This window comes from Nycticebus coucang, chromosome 3 (assembly GCF_027406575.1).
Source record: "Nycticebus coucang isolate mNycCou1 chromosome 3, mNycCou1.pri, whole genome shotgun sequence".
Taxonomy (NCBI): Eukaryota; Metazoa; Chordata; class Mammalia; order Primates; family Lorisidae; genus Nycticebus; species Nycticebus coucang.
The window spans coordinates 22,006,100-22,022,004 of NC_069782.1; the positions used below are offsets into that span (position 1 = coordinate 22,006,100).

The window sequence follows — 15,905 nt, forward strand, 5'->3', positions numbered from 1 at the left end:
TGATTTATCAGGTCAAAACATTTTTTAGAAAATTATAACCACTGGTTATGTAATGTCTCTGTGTAGCTAACACTCACCAAGTTATTATGTGTGTTCCAGATCATTTCTAGCAATTTACATGCTCTAAGTTAGTGCTCAAAACAACTCCATGAGGCAGGTCCTGTTATTCTCATTTTACAGATGAGGAAACTGAAGTAGAGAAGTACTACATGGCCTTTTACTTCTTTCAGAGCTGGGGTTTTTCTTTGAGACAGTGTCACTTTGTTGCCCTAGGTAGAGTACCCTGGAGTCGCAGCTCAAAACAACCTCAAACTCTTGGGCTCAAATGATTCTCTTGCCTCAGACTTCCTAGTAGCTGGGACTACAGGTGCCGGCCACAATGCCCAGCTAGTTTTACATACAGTGTCTCGCTGTTGCTCAGGCTGGTCTCGAAATCCTGAGCTTAGGCAATCCACCTGCCTTGGCTTCCCAAGTGCTGAGATTATAGGTGTGAGCCACCATGCCCCACCCAGAGATGGGAGTCTTGATTTTCCATGCATTTATGCTATATTTATGTAACCCAATTCTACATCTTTGATTATATGGACCTTCTTTCTTTGTCTTGCCCTAAATGTTAGTTAACACAGTCTAAAATTTAGACTCTAATAATGGTGTATTGGTTGTAAAATGTATAGTCTATATGTAAGTTATTTTATTTGCCCAAAGCTTTTATTGTTCTTGGTAGCTATGTTTTATTATTACTGAAAAAATTATAAATTTATTTTCCTTTATTATTTGTAATTAAAGAAGATTTTGGATAAAATGGTAGCTATCATCATATTTTAAGAATGTTTTTAAGTTACTACCTTGTTAAAAATATGATAAAATAGGTGGGGAACAATGATTCACTCCTATAATCTCAGCACTTTGGGAGACAGAGGCTAGAGGATCTGTTGAGCCCAGGAATTTTGAGGTTACAAGAAGCTGTCAGAGGGCCACTGCTCTTTAGCCTAGGTGACAGAGCCAAGACTGCCTCTTTTTTAAATTTGAGACAGAGTCTCACTTTGTTGCCCTCAGTAGAGTGCCGTGGCATTACAGTTCATAGCAATCTCAAACTCATGAGCTCAAGAGATTCTCTTGCCTCAGCCTCCCAGGTAGTTGTGACTACAGGTGCCCACTACAACGCCCAGCTATTTTTGAGAGATTGGGTCTTGCTCTTGCTTGGGCTGGCCTCCCACCCGTGATCTCAAGCAATCCACCCACCTCGACCACCCAGAGTGCTAGGATTACAGTCTGCCTCTATTTTTAAAGAAATGATAAAATAAACCAAAATAAATACATTCACATTAAAAATTTCAGCTGGTACCAGTGTTAGAAATAAATGACAAATATACTTTTGAAATATAACTCTTTGCCATGCCATAATATTGTTCATCATAATGTAACAGTCTGTGTTCTGAATTTTAAAAATAAATGGTAAGTCTTCTTGCCATTTTAATTTTTATTATATCTGTGACTTTCTTCCATGAAATTGGTATGACTTTGACATATTCAAGTCAATCAGCTTTTTCTTTGATTCTTGTTTTGAGTTCTTGTTAACATACTTACTTTGGTTATGTACATTTCAAGCTTCCATTCTTCCTTCATGTCCACCAAATAAATAATTATTTGGAAGCTTAACTCATGGGGCTACATTGTTAGCATTTTTTAAAAGTTCTTTTTTATAATGTTTACATACCTTTTTAGAGCTTTACTGATTTTTAAATGAGCTGAAATGATTTATTTGATTTCAGGTAACAGTTTATTCTCTTGAATCAAATAGTCACATGTTTGAGTTATTCAGATTAGTCTGTTGTTTGTCCTCTTCAGTCTTGTCCTTCTCCTTGGGTGCAGTTACAGTATTTCTAAAATACAATTAGGTTCCTTTATTTCCATTTGCTTTTATTTCTCTTCTCATTCTTACTTTGTTTTTGTATCTGGAGAATATTAAAATGCTTTCCAAAGTCAAAAAACTATTCTGAAAGTTGTATTTATTTCATATCCTTTCTCTCTTACCTTCTCTCTCCTACCCCTTAGTTAGGTAACCAACTTCATTGTCTTCTGGTCCGTCTGTCCTTCTTTCCTTCTTCCTTCCCTCCCTCCTTCCTTCTTTCCTTCCTTCCTTCCTTCCTTCCCTCTTTGAGTAGAGTATCATGACGTCATCAGAGCTCACTGGAACCTCAAACTCCTGAGCTCCAGGGATCCTCTTGTTTCAGCCTTTTAAGTAGCCAGGACCACAGTGGCATTTCATCACGCCTGTTGAATTTTATTTTATTTTTTTAGAGATGAGGTCTCACAGTGTTGCCCTGGTTGATCTTAAACTCCTGGACTCAAGCAATCTTCGGCCTCGGCCTCCCAGAGTGCTAGGATTATATGTGTGAGCCACCACACCCGGCCCGAGTAGTAAATTATTATTATTACATATATATATTTTAAATGATGTTCATATTTATTTATTTATTTTTTTGGCCGGGGCTGGGTTTGAACCCACCACCTCTGGTATATGGGGCAGGCGCCCTATTCCTCGAGCCACAAGCACCATCCTATTACATATTTTTTTGAGACAGGATCTCATTCTGTTGCCCTGGTAGAGTGCTGTGGCACCATAGCTCACGGCAACATCAAACTCTTTGACTTAAAAAGATCCTCTTGCCTTAGCCCCCCAGGTAGCTGGGACTACAGGTGCCTGCCATAACGCCCAGCTAGTTTTTCTATTTTTAGTAGAGACAGGGTCTCACTCTTGCTCAGGCTGGTCTCAAACTCCTGAACTCAATCGCTCTGCCCATCTGGGTCTCCCAAAGTGCTAGGATTACAGGCGTGAACCATGGCACCCAGCCCCAAGTACTAAATTCTGAACATGGAATATGGCACTCCTTTCATAATCATAAACTCTCCCCCACCCTGACTGAATGGGACCACCACCACCCCCCACCCCCTGGCTAAAGGGACCTCAGAAAACAGTAAAGCTGAGTTCCCAGCCATGTTGGAAAGAGAGGTCTGAAACACCTCCTAACAGCCCCTCTGGTTATGGAGTTTAGATACACTGGCATTAATGTTAAAGTAGAGATTATAAAACTGATAAAACAGACTCTTTGTATGGCAGTAAGATAGTATATTACAAATAGGACCTCAGGCTATGCAAGACAAAGGTCAAGTCAGGCCATACAAACCCTACAGTCTTTTAAAATGAGTGTTTAAAAATTAACAAATATAATGTTGGCTTATTTTCCAATCTGACTCTGGTACGGGAAGTGTGACAATTAAGTTCGCGAACTTATCCTAGAAAAAGTGCTGCATACCTCATTGCTGAATATCTCTGTGGTCACCTTTGAAGTACTCTCCTTAGGAAGCTATGCCCTAATACCAGTGCCTAGTCTACCTTTCAAAGCAATTTTGGCACTTTCTGTATGGTCATCATAGCTTTCAATTGTATTACCCTGGATGTCCAGAATGTCATCAAAATGTCTTCCTTTCAGTATTTCCAGTATCTCTGAGTTAAAACATAAAGTCACTGGGGGCCAGATCAGGTAAGTGGGGTGGGGTGTTCCAATACAGTTATTTGTTGATTGACAGTGCTGCGTGAACTGGTGCATTGTCGTGATGGAAGAGCCATTCGTTGTTAGCCAAGATTTTCAGTTTTCCTAACTGTTTCTCTATTGATATTTACTTGGTCTATTATACTTCTCACAGTCAGCTGACAATTTTGATGCACAATTCAAGAAAGTTTTTGTAGTGTTTTCATCAGTTCTCCTCATTACTGGCCACCCTGACTTTTCTTCGTCCGTGATGGTTTCTCTCTCCTCAGAAACACATTTAATCCATTTGTACACTGCCGTTTTCTTCATGGCATTACCCCATAAACTTGGACTAACATGTCCTGCATTTCACTTCCACTCTTGCCAAGTTTAACAAGAAATTTAATGTTTGTTCATTGCACTAATTCAAGCTCCAACATTCTCATGATGGCACACAAAAACATGTAACAACAATAATGAACGCCACTCACCACGACACTGCACATGTCCACACAAATACTGTGCTGTGAGAGACTGATACACCAAGGCTTTGAAACCTTACTGAGTTGCTGTACGGAGCTGCCAGCGTAAGTGCATGGTGCAAGTTCACGTGCTTAATTGTCAGACCTTGTAGCATCATGTGATAGATAGCAGATCTCCTCTTCCTAAGTGTTCCTTTCTACTAACTCCAGGTCTTTAGACAGCTTTATTTCTTTAAACAATTACAAATCAAAGAATCTCTGAACCCCCTTACAAGCCTCTGTTTCAAGATGTCTCACTTTTTGAAGCCAAACTAATGTATGTTGTCTATTGATTTCTGATTTTACCTACAATTTCTTTCTCCTTAGAAATGTATAAAACCAAACTGTAACCTGTCCCAGCCACCTAGTGTGTACTCTCAGGACTTCTTGGGCCATGGCCACTCATTGACTCTGAATAAACCTGTTGAAATTATTTTATAGAATTTTATGTGGTTTTGTTTTTCATTAACGTAATGGGTGAGTTCAATTTTTTTTTTTTTTTGAGACAGAGCCTCAAGCTATTGCCCTGAGTAGAGTGCTGTGGCATCATAGCTTACAGCAACCTCCAACTCCTGGGCTCAGGCGAGTCTCCTGTCTCCACCTCCCAAGTAGCTGGGACAACAGGTGCCCGCCACAATGCCCGGCTATTTTTTGGTTGCAGCCGTCGTTGTTTGGCGGGTCCGGGCTGGATTCGAACCCGCCAGCTCAGGTGTATGTGGCTGGCGCCTTAGCCGCTTGAGCCACAGGCGCTGAGCCAGTGAGTTCAATTTTTATAAACTTGCTACTTTCTGGTATTCTGGCCTCTCAGTTCCTTGACTTCCCTCCTTCAGTAATCTTGTCAGCTGTTGTTGACAAGATTGTTGTTTCCTTAGCCAATTCCAGATCTTGCTATCACCAGTAATTGTGTCCCCTTTCAGTTTTAAGCGTCTCACTAGGCCTAGCACATCTTTCTAGCCCACTCACCTAGCACTCTTGACTCCCTCTCCTCCTCTTGTCCTCTGTATCCAGTACAAAGTCTGTAGTCTATCATTATCACCACTCCCCTGTGTGATTCTTCAGCTCCCGTGACTATTCTCTTTATTCCTCGTACTTGACTCGTAAATCATTAACACTGCTCTGGTGGAGTACACCTCTTTGCCTCTTCTGCACCTGTAACTTGCAGAATAGACCAAGTTGATTTGCGGGAGGAAAATACCTAATTGATTTCACTTTACATTCATTATAATTACCTTCATGTGAGTCTGTAATGCTCCCTGTAATCCTCCTTTTTCTAGTCCATTATCTTCCACTCTCCTGTATGACAGCTTTGCACATTCTTCTCTTTTGTCAGACACTCTCTTCTAGTTTCTTTTACATTTTCTTGACTTTTAGTAGGGCTTGAGTACAGTCTTTGAGCCTTTTCGTTATTTTTTCTACTCTTAATTCTTCAATGATCTCATCTGTCTCGTGATTGTAAATGTAATCTATGACATTGGTGACGACCACATTTATATCTCCAGCCAGGGCCTTGCTACTACCTAGTTGGCATTTCCCTTGAATATCCAATAGGCCTCTCTTAAACCGTTAGAAGCCTGCATCCTGACCCTTAATTTGAAATTTATTTCTCTTTTTTATCCCAATAAATGACAATTCTATCCTTGCAGTTACTTAGACAAAAAGCCTTGATGTCATCTTTGGCTTCAGTCTGTACGTTCAAATCCTCTTGACTCTGTTCTCATGATGTAGATTGTTCCCTTCCCATTTCCTCCTGCTTTTGGATTTTGGTCCCAAGCAGCAGCATCTCTTATCTGGATTATTGCAGTAGCCTCCTCTTTGTGCTTTCTGCTTCTGTCCAGATCCTCATTTTGTGCATATTCTGTATAGAGTGATCCTGTAAACACAAGAGCCCCCTGTTCTATTCACAACCATCTCCATGGTCACTTTCATTCTGGATCAGGGTAAAGGCCAGAATCTTTAGAGTGTCTTAAAAAGTCCCATATGATCTGGCTCCTGATGGGGCTCTGACCTCATCTCCTGTTATTCTTGCTTTTACTCATTTTCTCCAGGCCTATTGGCCCTCGTGGTATTCCTCAGACATGCCAAGCCATTCCACATCTCGGGCGTTCACCCTTCTCTGCCTAGAGCAGCCTTTCTCTACACATTTATATAACTGGTAGTGCTCTCATTGCCTTCAGATCATTGCCCAAATGTTATTCTCTTCATTAACTTTTCTGTTCACCCTTATCAGAAATTGTAACCTCCTCCACTTAGATTTCCTACCTTGTTATTTTGCTTTTCAGAATGTGACTTACTGTATATTTATTTTTTTTTTCCTTTTTTTTTTTTTGGTAGAGGCAGAGTCTTACTCCGTCACCCTGGGTAGAGTGCCGTGGCGTCACACAGCTCACAGCAACCTCCAACTCCTGGGCTCAGGCGATTCTCTTGCCTCAGCCTCCCGAGTAGCTGGGACTATAGGCACCCGCCACAACGGCTATTTTTTTGTTGCCGTTTGGCCAGGGCTGGGCTTGAACCCACCACCTTCGGTATATGGGGCCGGCGCCCTACCCACTGAGCCATAGGAGCCTCCCCTGTATATTTATTTTTAAAAAAATTTTTTTGCCCCCTCTATTGGTAGAGTACGGTGACCTCATGGCTCAGAGCACCCTCATACTATTGGGTTCAAGTGATCCTCTTGGTTGGATTCTCAGCCTCCCAAGTAGCTGGGTCTACAGGTGCCTGCCACAGTGCCTGGCTGTTTTTTAGAGATGGGATCTCACTCTTGCCCAGGCTGGCCTTGAGCTCCTGAGCTCAAGAGATCCACTTGCCTCGGCCTCCCAGAGTGCTGGGACTACAGGTGTGAGCCACTGCGCCTGGACCAAGAATAGAGATTTTTTATCTATTTTGTTTATTTCAAAATCCCCGGACCCTGTTAAATTGTAGGTATCAAGGAATTTATTGAATGAATGAATAAATAAAATACTGAAAGGTTTGTATAATCTGCCTCCCTCTCCCTTGTCCTTTCAGATTTATCTTCTGCTTTTCTAGTCTTCTAGCTACATACTAGATAAAGGTCTTTTTTCAGTTCTATTTTTATACCATGTTTCTTCCTTTCCCAGAACCTTCCTATGATGGAATACTCTTTCTTCCCCTGCCCCTTTCTCCTCCTTGCCTAGTTAACTTGTACTTGTCCTTCAGGTATCAGGCCAAGTCCCTGTTTCAAAGAAGCTCTGGATTAGGACCCTTCCTATATTCTCTTAGTCATGCCATTTTATCATCTCTCTCACCATTTAGACTGAAAACTCTACAAGGGCATGGCCAGTGAGTGAGTATACTGCTTGCCAGTGTATGTGTCATAGTAACAAATCCTTGGCACGTACTTAGAATACTCCTACAAGGAGCACACAAGGAAGATCCCTGGCATGTGGAGTTTGCAGGAGGGTTTGCTCTCCTGAGAATCTAATGCTGCCCCTGATCTGACAGGCCACAGAACTGAGGCTGTGATGTGAGTGATGGGGAATGGCTGTATGTAAAGATGAAGCTTCCTCATTTACCAGCCTGCCTGCCCCCAGCTTACCACCTGTGTTCCGCCAGGTTTCTCACAGGCCACAGACCAGCATGGTATAGGCCCAGGGGTTGGGGACATCAGATCTGTGGTTGGGAATGGCAGCTTGTTGGAAAACTTCATGGTATTGAATCAAACATGACACTAGTAAGAATAATACAACACAGCATCATTGGTATTTTGTATTTCTTTGTATTTCATAGTTGACATTCTGTGAGGAGATATGAATCTGTATAGATTCTGGTTAAATTCTGGTTTGAAGTCACTGGAGAAATGTGTATTGGTTGGTATTCTTGCTGACATGTAGGGCATGTAAATGATCCAGTACGTTTAGTTGCTTTGATATTTAACTTTCAAAAAAAGTGAAAGACAGACTAACTCATTTGTTAGGCAGTAGTTAATTTTGTCAGTAATTTTATTCTTGAAAAAGTACTTGGGTAAAGATAGTACTTTTTCATTTGTTACAATTGTTTTAAAGATTAAATACAGTAATGTATATGAAAGGGGTTTGTGTGTGTGTGTGTGTGTGTGTGTGTGTGTGTGTGTGTGTGTTTTGAATCAGAGTCTCACTCTATTGCCCTAGGTAGAGTGCTGTGGCGTCATAGCTCACAGAAACCTCAAACTCTTGGGCTTGAGCAATGCTCTTGCCTCAGTCTCCTAAGTAGCTGGGACTACAGGTGCCCACCATGATGCCCACCTCGTTTTCCATTTTTTGTAGAGACAAGGTCTCACTTGCTCAGGCTGATTTCAAAACTCCTGAGCTTAATCGATCTGCCAATCTCGGACGTCCAGAGTGCTAGGATTACAGGCATGAGCCACCCCGCACCCAGCATACATGAAAGTATTTTAAAGTACATGTCCAATTTATTTTTAGTTGTGAATGTTAGGCAAATATGTTTAAGATTCTTGTTATGTTTACTCATTCAAAAATGGGGATAAAATTAGTATTGACCCTAATGAGTTATCATGAGAATTAGATGAAATAGCAATGTATGCATTCAAAGAGCTTGGTATACTGTAAGCCCTTGGAAAATGTTCACTATTATGTTAACTATTGTTATTAACAATCTTTTTAAGTTTAAGAGCTTTGATTTTTACGTCGTTATAGAGAATCTGATTTTTTCATTAGAATTCAGGGTCTAGTCTCTTTTGTAACTTTTGGTACTTTAATTAAATACTTTGTAGTTGTTCTCTTAACTCCTTTAAAAAGGATAGATGGTATTTGTATACCTAATTAAAGGTTATAAATTACTGATGCTTTTAAGATGCTCATACAGAAAACACCAAAATCTGTTGGTAAGTAGAGTTGAATAATCTCCTTCGTATGAGACCTTTTAAAACAAGATACATGCACCATTGTTTATTCCTGGGATGATTTGGGTCAGTTTCTAATGCTGGAATTATTGCATGATTCTGAAAGGAGTATTGATGTCTTCTTGTGACTACCACCACTATAACTGCTGCTTCTGAAGGGTGCCCACAATCCCATATCTTCTTTGTAGGTTGACTAATGCCATAGATCTATTCCCTTCTCTGTTGTGGTATGTAGTGTGTAGAACAAAATGTAACAGGGGATGGCTCTAAGTGATCCCTACAACCTTTCATAGTGCCTGGAAAGTAATGGATATTCACTAAATACTCATTTTATGCTTGAAAGGCAGTAAGAACCAAGGAGAGATTGATCATATATGGGAAATATTCAAATGTGTGCCAAAAAATTGTAGCCTTTGTAAAAGAGAACTGTGGATAGCAGAGAACAAAACAACAAAAAACTCATTGAACACTTTGAAGAGGCTCTGAAGTAGAGGCTGTGACATTTTTAATGCTCTGTATATTTGTAAGACTTGACTCTGGGGTATAGTAATCAACAAAAACAAATGTCAATATATATTCTCTTACAGATTTACCAAAAATTTGTCTCCTGATAAGATAAATCTAAGTACCCTTAAAGGAGAAGGTGAACTGAAGAATTTGGAGTTGGATGAAGAGGTGCTGCAGAATATGCTGGATTTGCCAACATGGCTTGCTATTAACAAGGTGTTCTGTAATAAAGCATCCATTAGGGTGAGCTTTTATTGGGCTTTGATATCTGCGGAATGCCTTTTATGTTTTCATTTTACATTTCATGTCTATTTTCTAGAGCAAATTTTGTTCTATATGTAATTCTATAAAGAAGCATGAAAAATACCTTTGCACAAATGATTGCATGACTGTGGGTCTGACATAATTGAAGTCATGTATTACTAACTAATACTGTGTAGGTCTTGATTTTTGTTTAATTTTGTTAATATTTTACATAAAATTATTAATAGTTTGTTAATAAAATACTTGCTTCCATTTGGTAAATTTTCAAAGATAGGTTTTTTTCTATAGGATTTATTGTTAGATGGTACAGTTTTAATTTGTAGTGAGTAGATAATAGATTTCAAATGAAGAGATAAGAACCAATAAATTCTTTCTCTACACATACTTTTGTTTCCCAATTTTATCCCTTTCTTGTTTTCTCATTTTGAGATTTTTAAAGTTTTCTATTTCCTATTATTATTCCTGTTACTGTAACTTTTTCTATATATCTTTGTCTCTATTCATATGATTTGTATCATTTCTCCTTTTAAAGACCAAGCTTAGTTTGAGAGTCTGCTCAGGGGAAATACTGCATGCTAATTTGTTTCATAAATTAAAATTTGAGCTCCTAAGAAAAGATTATAGAAAAGATTCTTATGTCCATTACTGGTCACCTTAAATTTTTGTCTGTCCTCCATAAAGCCAACTATCTACAAAGACTTGACATTTTTTAGTACAGGGAGTATTTGAACATTATTTGATATTGCCTATGTTTCATATTAGTGGCCCCACTTTTGTATTTGTCTGAAATTTTTATAGAACGAATGGGGGGCGGTCCCTGTGGCTCAAAGGAGTAGGGCACCAGCCCCATATGCCAGAGGTGGCGGGTTCAAACCCAGTCCCAGCCAAAAACTGCAAAAAAAAAAAGATTGGGGAAAATTCTAAGATTAACCACAGATTGTTAAATGAACAGAATACTGTTTATGCTTTGCTAGCAACTCTTAGTTAAAATTATGAAATTAAAATGTGGTTTAAGGATTGGGAAAAAAGATACTTTTAAGAATTAGAGGTTTCCGTTTAAGATGACTAAAAAAATGCAGCTAGTAATATTTTCTTTAGTAAAATAGTTTAATTTCAAAAGTATAAATGAGTTGCTCAGGTTATTATTTTGTAATTTGAGGAAAAAGTCATTTGATATAATTTGATACATTTGTCACTATATTAAGAGATAAAGTGTATTGATACTGCGTTTTTAATTTTTTTCAGATACTACTTTTTTTAAAAATAATTCATTTCAATGACAATTTTTTGCTTGTAGATCCCATGGACAAAATTGAAAACACATCCCATTTGTTTGGTGAGTCCTGAAACCACCTCAGAAGTAAACATATATTCATATTATCTAGCTACCTTGTTAGTATTAATGTTTTGTTTCATGAAAACATAATCTCCTGGGTTTTTCACTAATTAGCTTTCATTTTATTTTGATGGAATTTAGTTTTCTCAGCTGTTAAATGAGAAATTTAAACTTCAAAATAGGAATATCTTCAAAGTTTTTCAGGTCTATAATGTTATGTTCTAAGTTAGTACATTATTTTATTGCATCATTTAACTCTTTACTGACGTACTATGGATTTCTTCTTAATAACATTTGATTCTGTCTTTTGTGGGTTTCTGATTGTACTGATATAGTAAATTAAGTAATGTGTTTTTTTTTTTTTTTTTTTTTTTTTTTTTTTGAGATAGAGTCTAATAGTCAGTTACCCTGGGTGCTATGGCATCATAGTTCATAGAAACCTCAAACTTTTGGGCATGAGTGATCCTTTGTCTCAGCCTCCCAAGTAGCTGGGACTACAGGTACCTGCTGTAATGCTTGGATAGTTTTTCTATTTTTAGTAGAGACAGCATCTCTCTCTTGCTCAGCCTGTCTCAACTCCTGAGCTCAAGCGATCCACCCACCTCGGCCTCCCAGAGGGCTGGGATTACAGGCATGAACCAGTACCCCGGTCAAGTAATTTATTCTTTAATATAATTTGCATTTTAAAGAAAATGGAAAGTTGTTTATTTATTGATTAATTCCACAAATATTTATGGAATACTTGCCCTGTGCCCTGAGGGAATTTATCTTTTAATAGAGGAGACTAACCATAAACAAGTGAACCAATGAGATAGCTTCAGATAATAAATGCTTCATATAAAACAAAATAATGACCGGAGTTGTGTTAGTGATGACTGCTAAGGACATCTTTCTTCTAGGAAAAGTGTGTTAATTGGAGAAAGATCTTTTTCCATTATGGTAGTGTGGGTTTTGTTTTTTATTTTCCGTTTTCCTGCTTATTTTATATTTTTCATAGTTTAACATCTTATATCTCAGATCTTAGATTGGATTAAAATTTTTAAGGTGATTAGCCAGGCCCAGTGGCAGGTGCCTGTAGTCCTCACTACTCTGGAGGCTGAGACAGGAGGATCACTTGAGCCAGGAGTTGGAGGTTACAGGAACCTGTGATGACACCACTGCATTCCATCTGGGGTAACAGAGTGAGACTCAGTCTTGAAAAAAAATTTTAAGGGTTATTCAAGCCTATTTACTAATATATAATCTTACCTATCAATAATAATGTAGTACATCTGGGATTAGAGATTTCATTTACATAAAATCTGATGATCTCAGTAGGTAATGGCTACTTTTTAAAAATTTTCAGATTATATGAGGGTACAAACAATTAGGCCATTAGTGGCTACTTCTTAATGTTTTATGTCTATATTACCTATACAGCTTTGTCACCAAATAATAAAGGAGTGCTTTTTCTTTTTTATTCTGTTTGTCTTTTTAGACTTTTAGAATGACACTTAAATTAAAATGACTCTTTTCACTTGGTGTCCACTTTGTTCCTGAGAAATGAAAGAGAAAATAGTCTTAAACAATATATTCAGCACGTACATAAAATATAATATCTAACTGTTTGCATTTTTATCATTTTTATTAGTCCCTGGATAAGGTAATAATGGAAATGAGTACATGTGAAGAACCCCGAGCCCCTAATGGCCCATCACCAATTGCTACTGCTTCAGGACAAAGGTAAGCTATTTCCGTTAATTCGTATGCCTGTCCGTGGGAGTTCTTTTCTGTAGTCAACTCTGTTATCTGCAGTAATGAGACATAAAGAAAATAAAATCCCTTCAGAAAGGGATTAAGAAAATAAAACAGCCTCTATTTCAGTCACCTCTTTCATCAAACATTTCACAGACTTCATTTTTACAAAAGTAGCAGGCATGAATTTCAGCTTGGGTATTCTCCTTGCTGTCCTTGCTATTAAGTAGTAATGATCAACCACAGGCAGTGCAGCCGAAAATGGAAGCAGAAGAGCTGAGGCGCTCTCCGAGTCAGATGGTCTCCTAGCTTCTGAATAGTTGCTCTGCGTGTCTGTTTTTCAGCATCAGTGGAAATTTTGAATATTTAATTTAAATTGATGCCTTTTGGGTTACTCTTAACTCAAGTATGAAATGTTTGTGTCTTACACAGGTTGTATTTTGGTAGATAAAAATGAGATGCTAATAAAGTAGAAGCATTGGGACCATCTCATAAAGCCTTCTTGAAAAGTTAGAATACGTCTCTAAAAGTTTTCTGCTAAAAATTGCCTGCTTATTTTTGCATTCAGTAAATTTGGATGTTGTACTGTACTTAACTTTTCCTAAGGCAGAATCTCTTCATTATTTATTCACATAAAACGTTCACATAGGGCGGCGCCTGTGGCTCAGTGAGTAGGGCGCCGGCCCCATATGCCGAGGGTGGTGGGTTCAAACCCAGCCCCGGCCAAACTGCAACAACAACAAAAAAAAATAGCCAGGCATTGTGGCGGGCGCCTGTAGTCCCAGCTGCTCGGGAGGCTGAGGCAAGAGAATCACGTAAGCCCAAGAGCTGGAGGTTGCTGTGAGCCATGTGACGCCACGGCACTCTACCGAGGGTGGTACAATGAGATTCTGTCTCTACAAAAAAAAAAAAACGTTCACATAGTTTTTGGTGCCTCCTCATGTTACATAACATGGCAGCCCTGAACATCTATAGCATTCTAGGTGCTATGTAAAACCATTAATAAAATTCTTTTTTTAGGGTGAATGCTTCTTGTATACACAAACGCACTCACATCAACCTTTCACAAAGGTTGTTCCACTTTTTTTTTTTTTTTGTAGAGACAGAGTCTCACTTTATGGCCCTCAATAGAGTGCCACGGCTTCACACAGCTCACAGCAACCTCCAACTTCTGGGCTTAAGTGATTCTCTTGCCTCAGCCTCCCGAGTAGCTGGGACTACAGGTGCCTGCCACAACGCCCGGCTATTTTTTGGTTGCAGTTTGGCCGGGGCTGGGTTTGAACCCGCCACCCTCGGTATATGGGGCTGGCGCCCTACCGACTGAGCCACAGGCGCTGCCTGATTGTTTCACTTTTATGTTCCTGCATTCTATGAAAATACTGACAGTATGATTAGTAGTTTACACATGGGAATCTAATGGTAATCCATTGCCCTGCTTAGGGTAGTATGATGGTCGTGTTTATCAGATGTACAGTTCATATTTATACCTGACTGGGTAAGGAGCTTTTGTATTAACTTCTTTGTAATTTATGCATCATTCAGCAACTTGAGATTTTAAAATAATGATTTCATGTTTGATGGGAGTAGATGGTTGTTAGATTAGCTAGTGCTGGAAATGATTGAAATGAGCTATTTTGGTGCTTTATTAAATCTACAAACTATTTTAAGCTCCTTTTAAAATTGTGATTCAGTAGGTCTCGAATAGAAGAATGTGAATATGTCATTTTAACAGGTTGTTATCACATATCTTAGAGAAGCACTGATCTATTTGATTTTGTTTCTAGCTAAAATTAAAATAGAGAAATTAATAATGAACAGGTTTCTCCTTTCCTCTGTGCAGACTGTCAACTGAAAATGCTCCCACAGATTAATGATCTGTTAAACATTATTGAGTTTTTCACTTCACATAGAGGAGAGAAACATCTATGTAAGATTAATCAAACTCAGAAGAGACAGTTATGCCTTGGTATGTGGTGAGCTGGTTTCTAGGACCCCCCAAGGATACCAAAACCCATGGGCCCTCAAGTCCCTTTAATAAAATGATGTAGTATTGGCATACAATTTACGTATATCCTCACATGTACTTTAAATCAACTCTGCAGCTCTTATATTAATACCCAACACAAAGCCTACACATCACTTTATTCATGTGATTCAACACAGCACTTGTTGCACTGCAAAATCAAATTTTGCTTTTTGAAATTTTGTGGAATTTTCTTCCCCCTGAATATATTCAGTTAGAGTTTGGTTAAATCATTGATGCAGAACCCATAGAAAGAGAAGGCCAACTATATTTGTAAGTAGGAATTTCACCTTCTAATATTAATAGATGACAGTCATAATCTAAAAAATGTAGACTTTGTTCATTGATTCAGGCTTTACCCTTCTGGTGGTAGATCCTGGAATATGCATTGTTACATTTTTTAATTTGTATAGAATTAGAGGTGGGATTGGATATTCTAAAGGACATTCCCACACATGTATTATAGGAATGTTTCCATCTTGAGTCACCAGTATTTGTCTTTAGGATCAAAGCAGCTCGTCTCTAAGATGCTGATGAGTTCTTGGTCTTCAGTTCTCAATTTTCTAAACTCCACGCAGTTGGCCACTTTGTTTTATAACAAAATTATCTCAGGAAAGTCAAGGAGTAAATTATTACATACATACCATTTCACATAAGGACCACAGCAGCAACCTTTTCAGGCAGGTATTATTTACATTTACACTTGAGTCAGCTGAGGCCCAGAGACTTTTAAGAGCTTATTAATAATATAGAGTCAGGTACTGTATAAGAATGCTTCAGTGAACAATGGACTGCATATATGATAGTGTTCCCCTAAGTTTATAATACCATTTTTATTGTGCCTTTTTTGTGTTTAGATTATGTTTAAAGACAAACTTAATATTGTGGTATAGTGATCTACAGGGTTCTGTATTGTAACATGCTGTCTAGGAGCAATAGTCTGTATCATGTAGTGTAGGTACGTAGTAGGCTATCTCAGCTAGATTTACATAAGTACACTCTGTCACATTCCCACAATGACACCATTCTCCACTCTCTATGGAGAATGTATCTCCATAGTTAAGTAATGTACAACTGTACTACTATTAATAATAGTATGTAGGGCCGGCACAATGGCTAATTCCTATAATCC

At 38.5% G+C, this 15,905-nt stretch overlaps 1 protein-coding gene across 5 annotated transcripts in view; it reads left to right on the forward strand.

Moving 5' to 3' along the window:
• BLTP3B (bridge-like lipid transfer protein family member 3B) overlaps positions 1 to 15,905 on the forward strand; it is a 93,571-nt gene that overhangs the window by 24,602 nt on the left and 53,064 nt on the right. For 3 of the 5 annotated variants that reach the window (XM_053583124.1, XM_053583125.1, XM_053583122.1), the window contains exons 2-4: positions 9,497 to 9,659; positions 10,978 to 11,040; positions 12,647 to 12,738. In XM_053583124.1, coding sequence (XP_053439099.1) covers positions 9,497 to 9,659; positions 10,978 to 11,040; positions 12,647 to 12,738 — 318 coding nt within the window. The remainder of the gene's footprint in view (positions 1 to 9,496; positions 9,660 to 10,977; positions 11,041 to 12,646; positions 12,739 to 15,905) is intronic. The other 2 variants (XM_053583123.1, XM_053583127.1) reach the window with 2 other exon arrangements.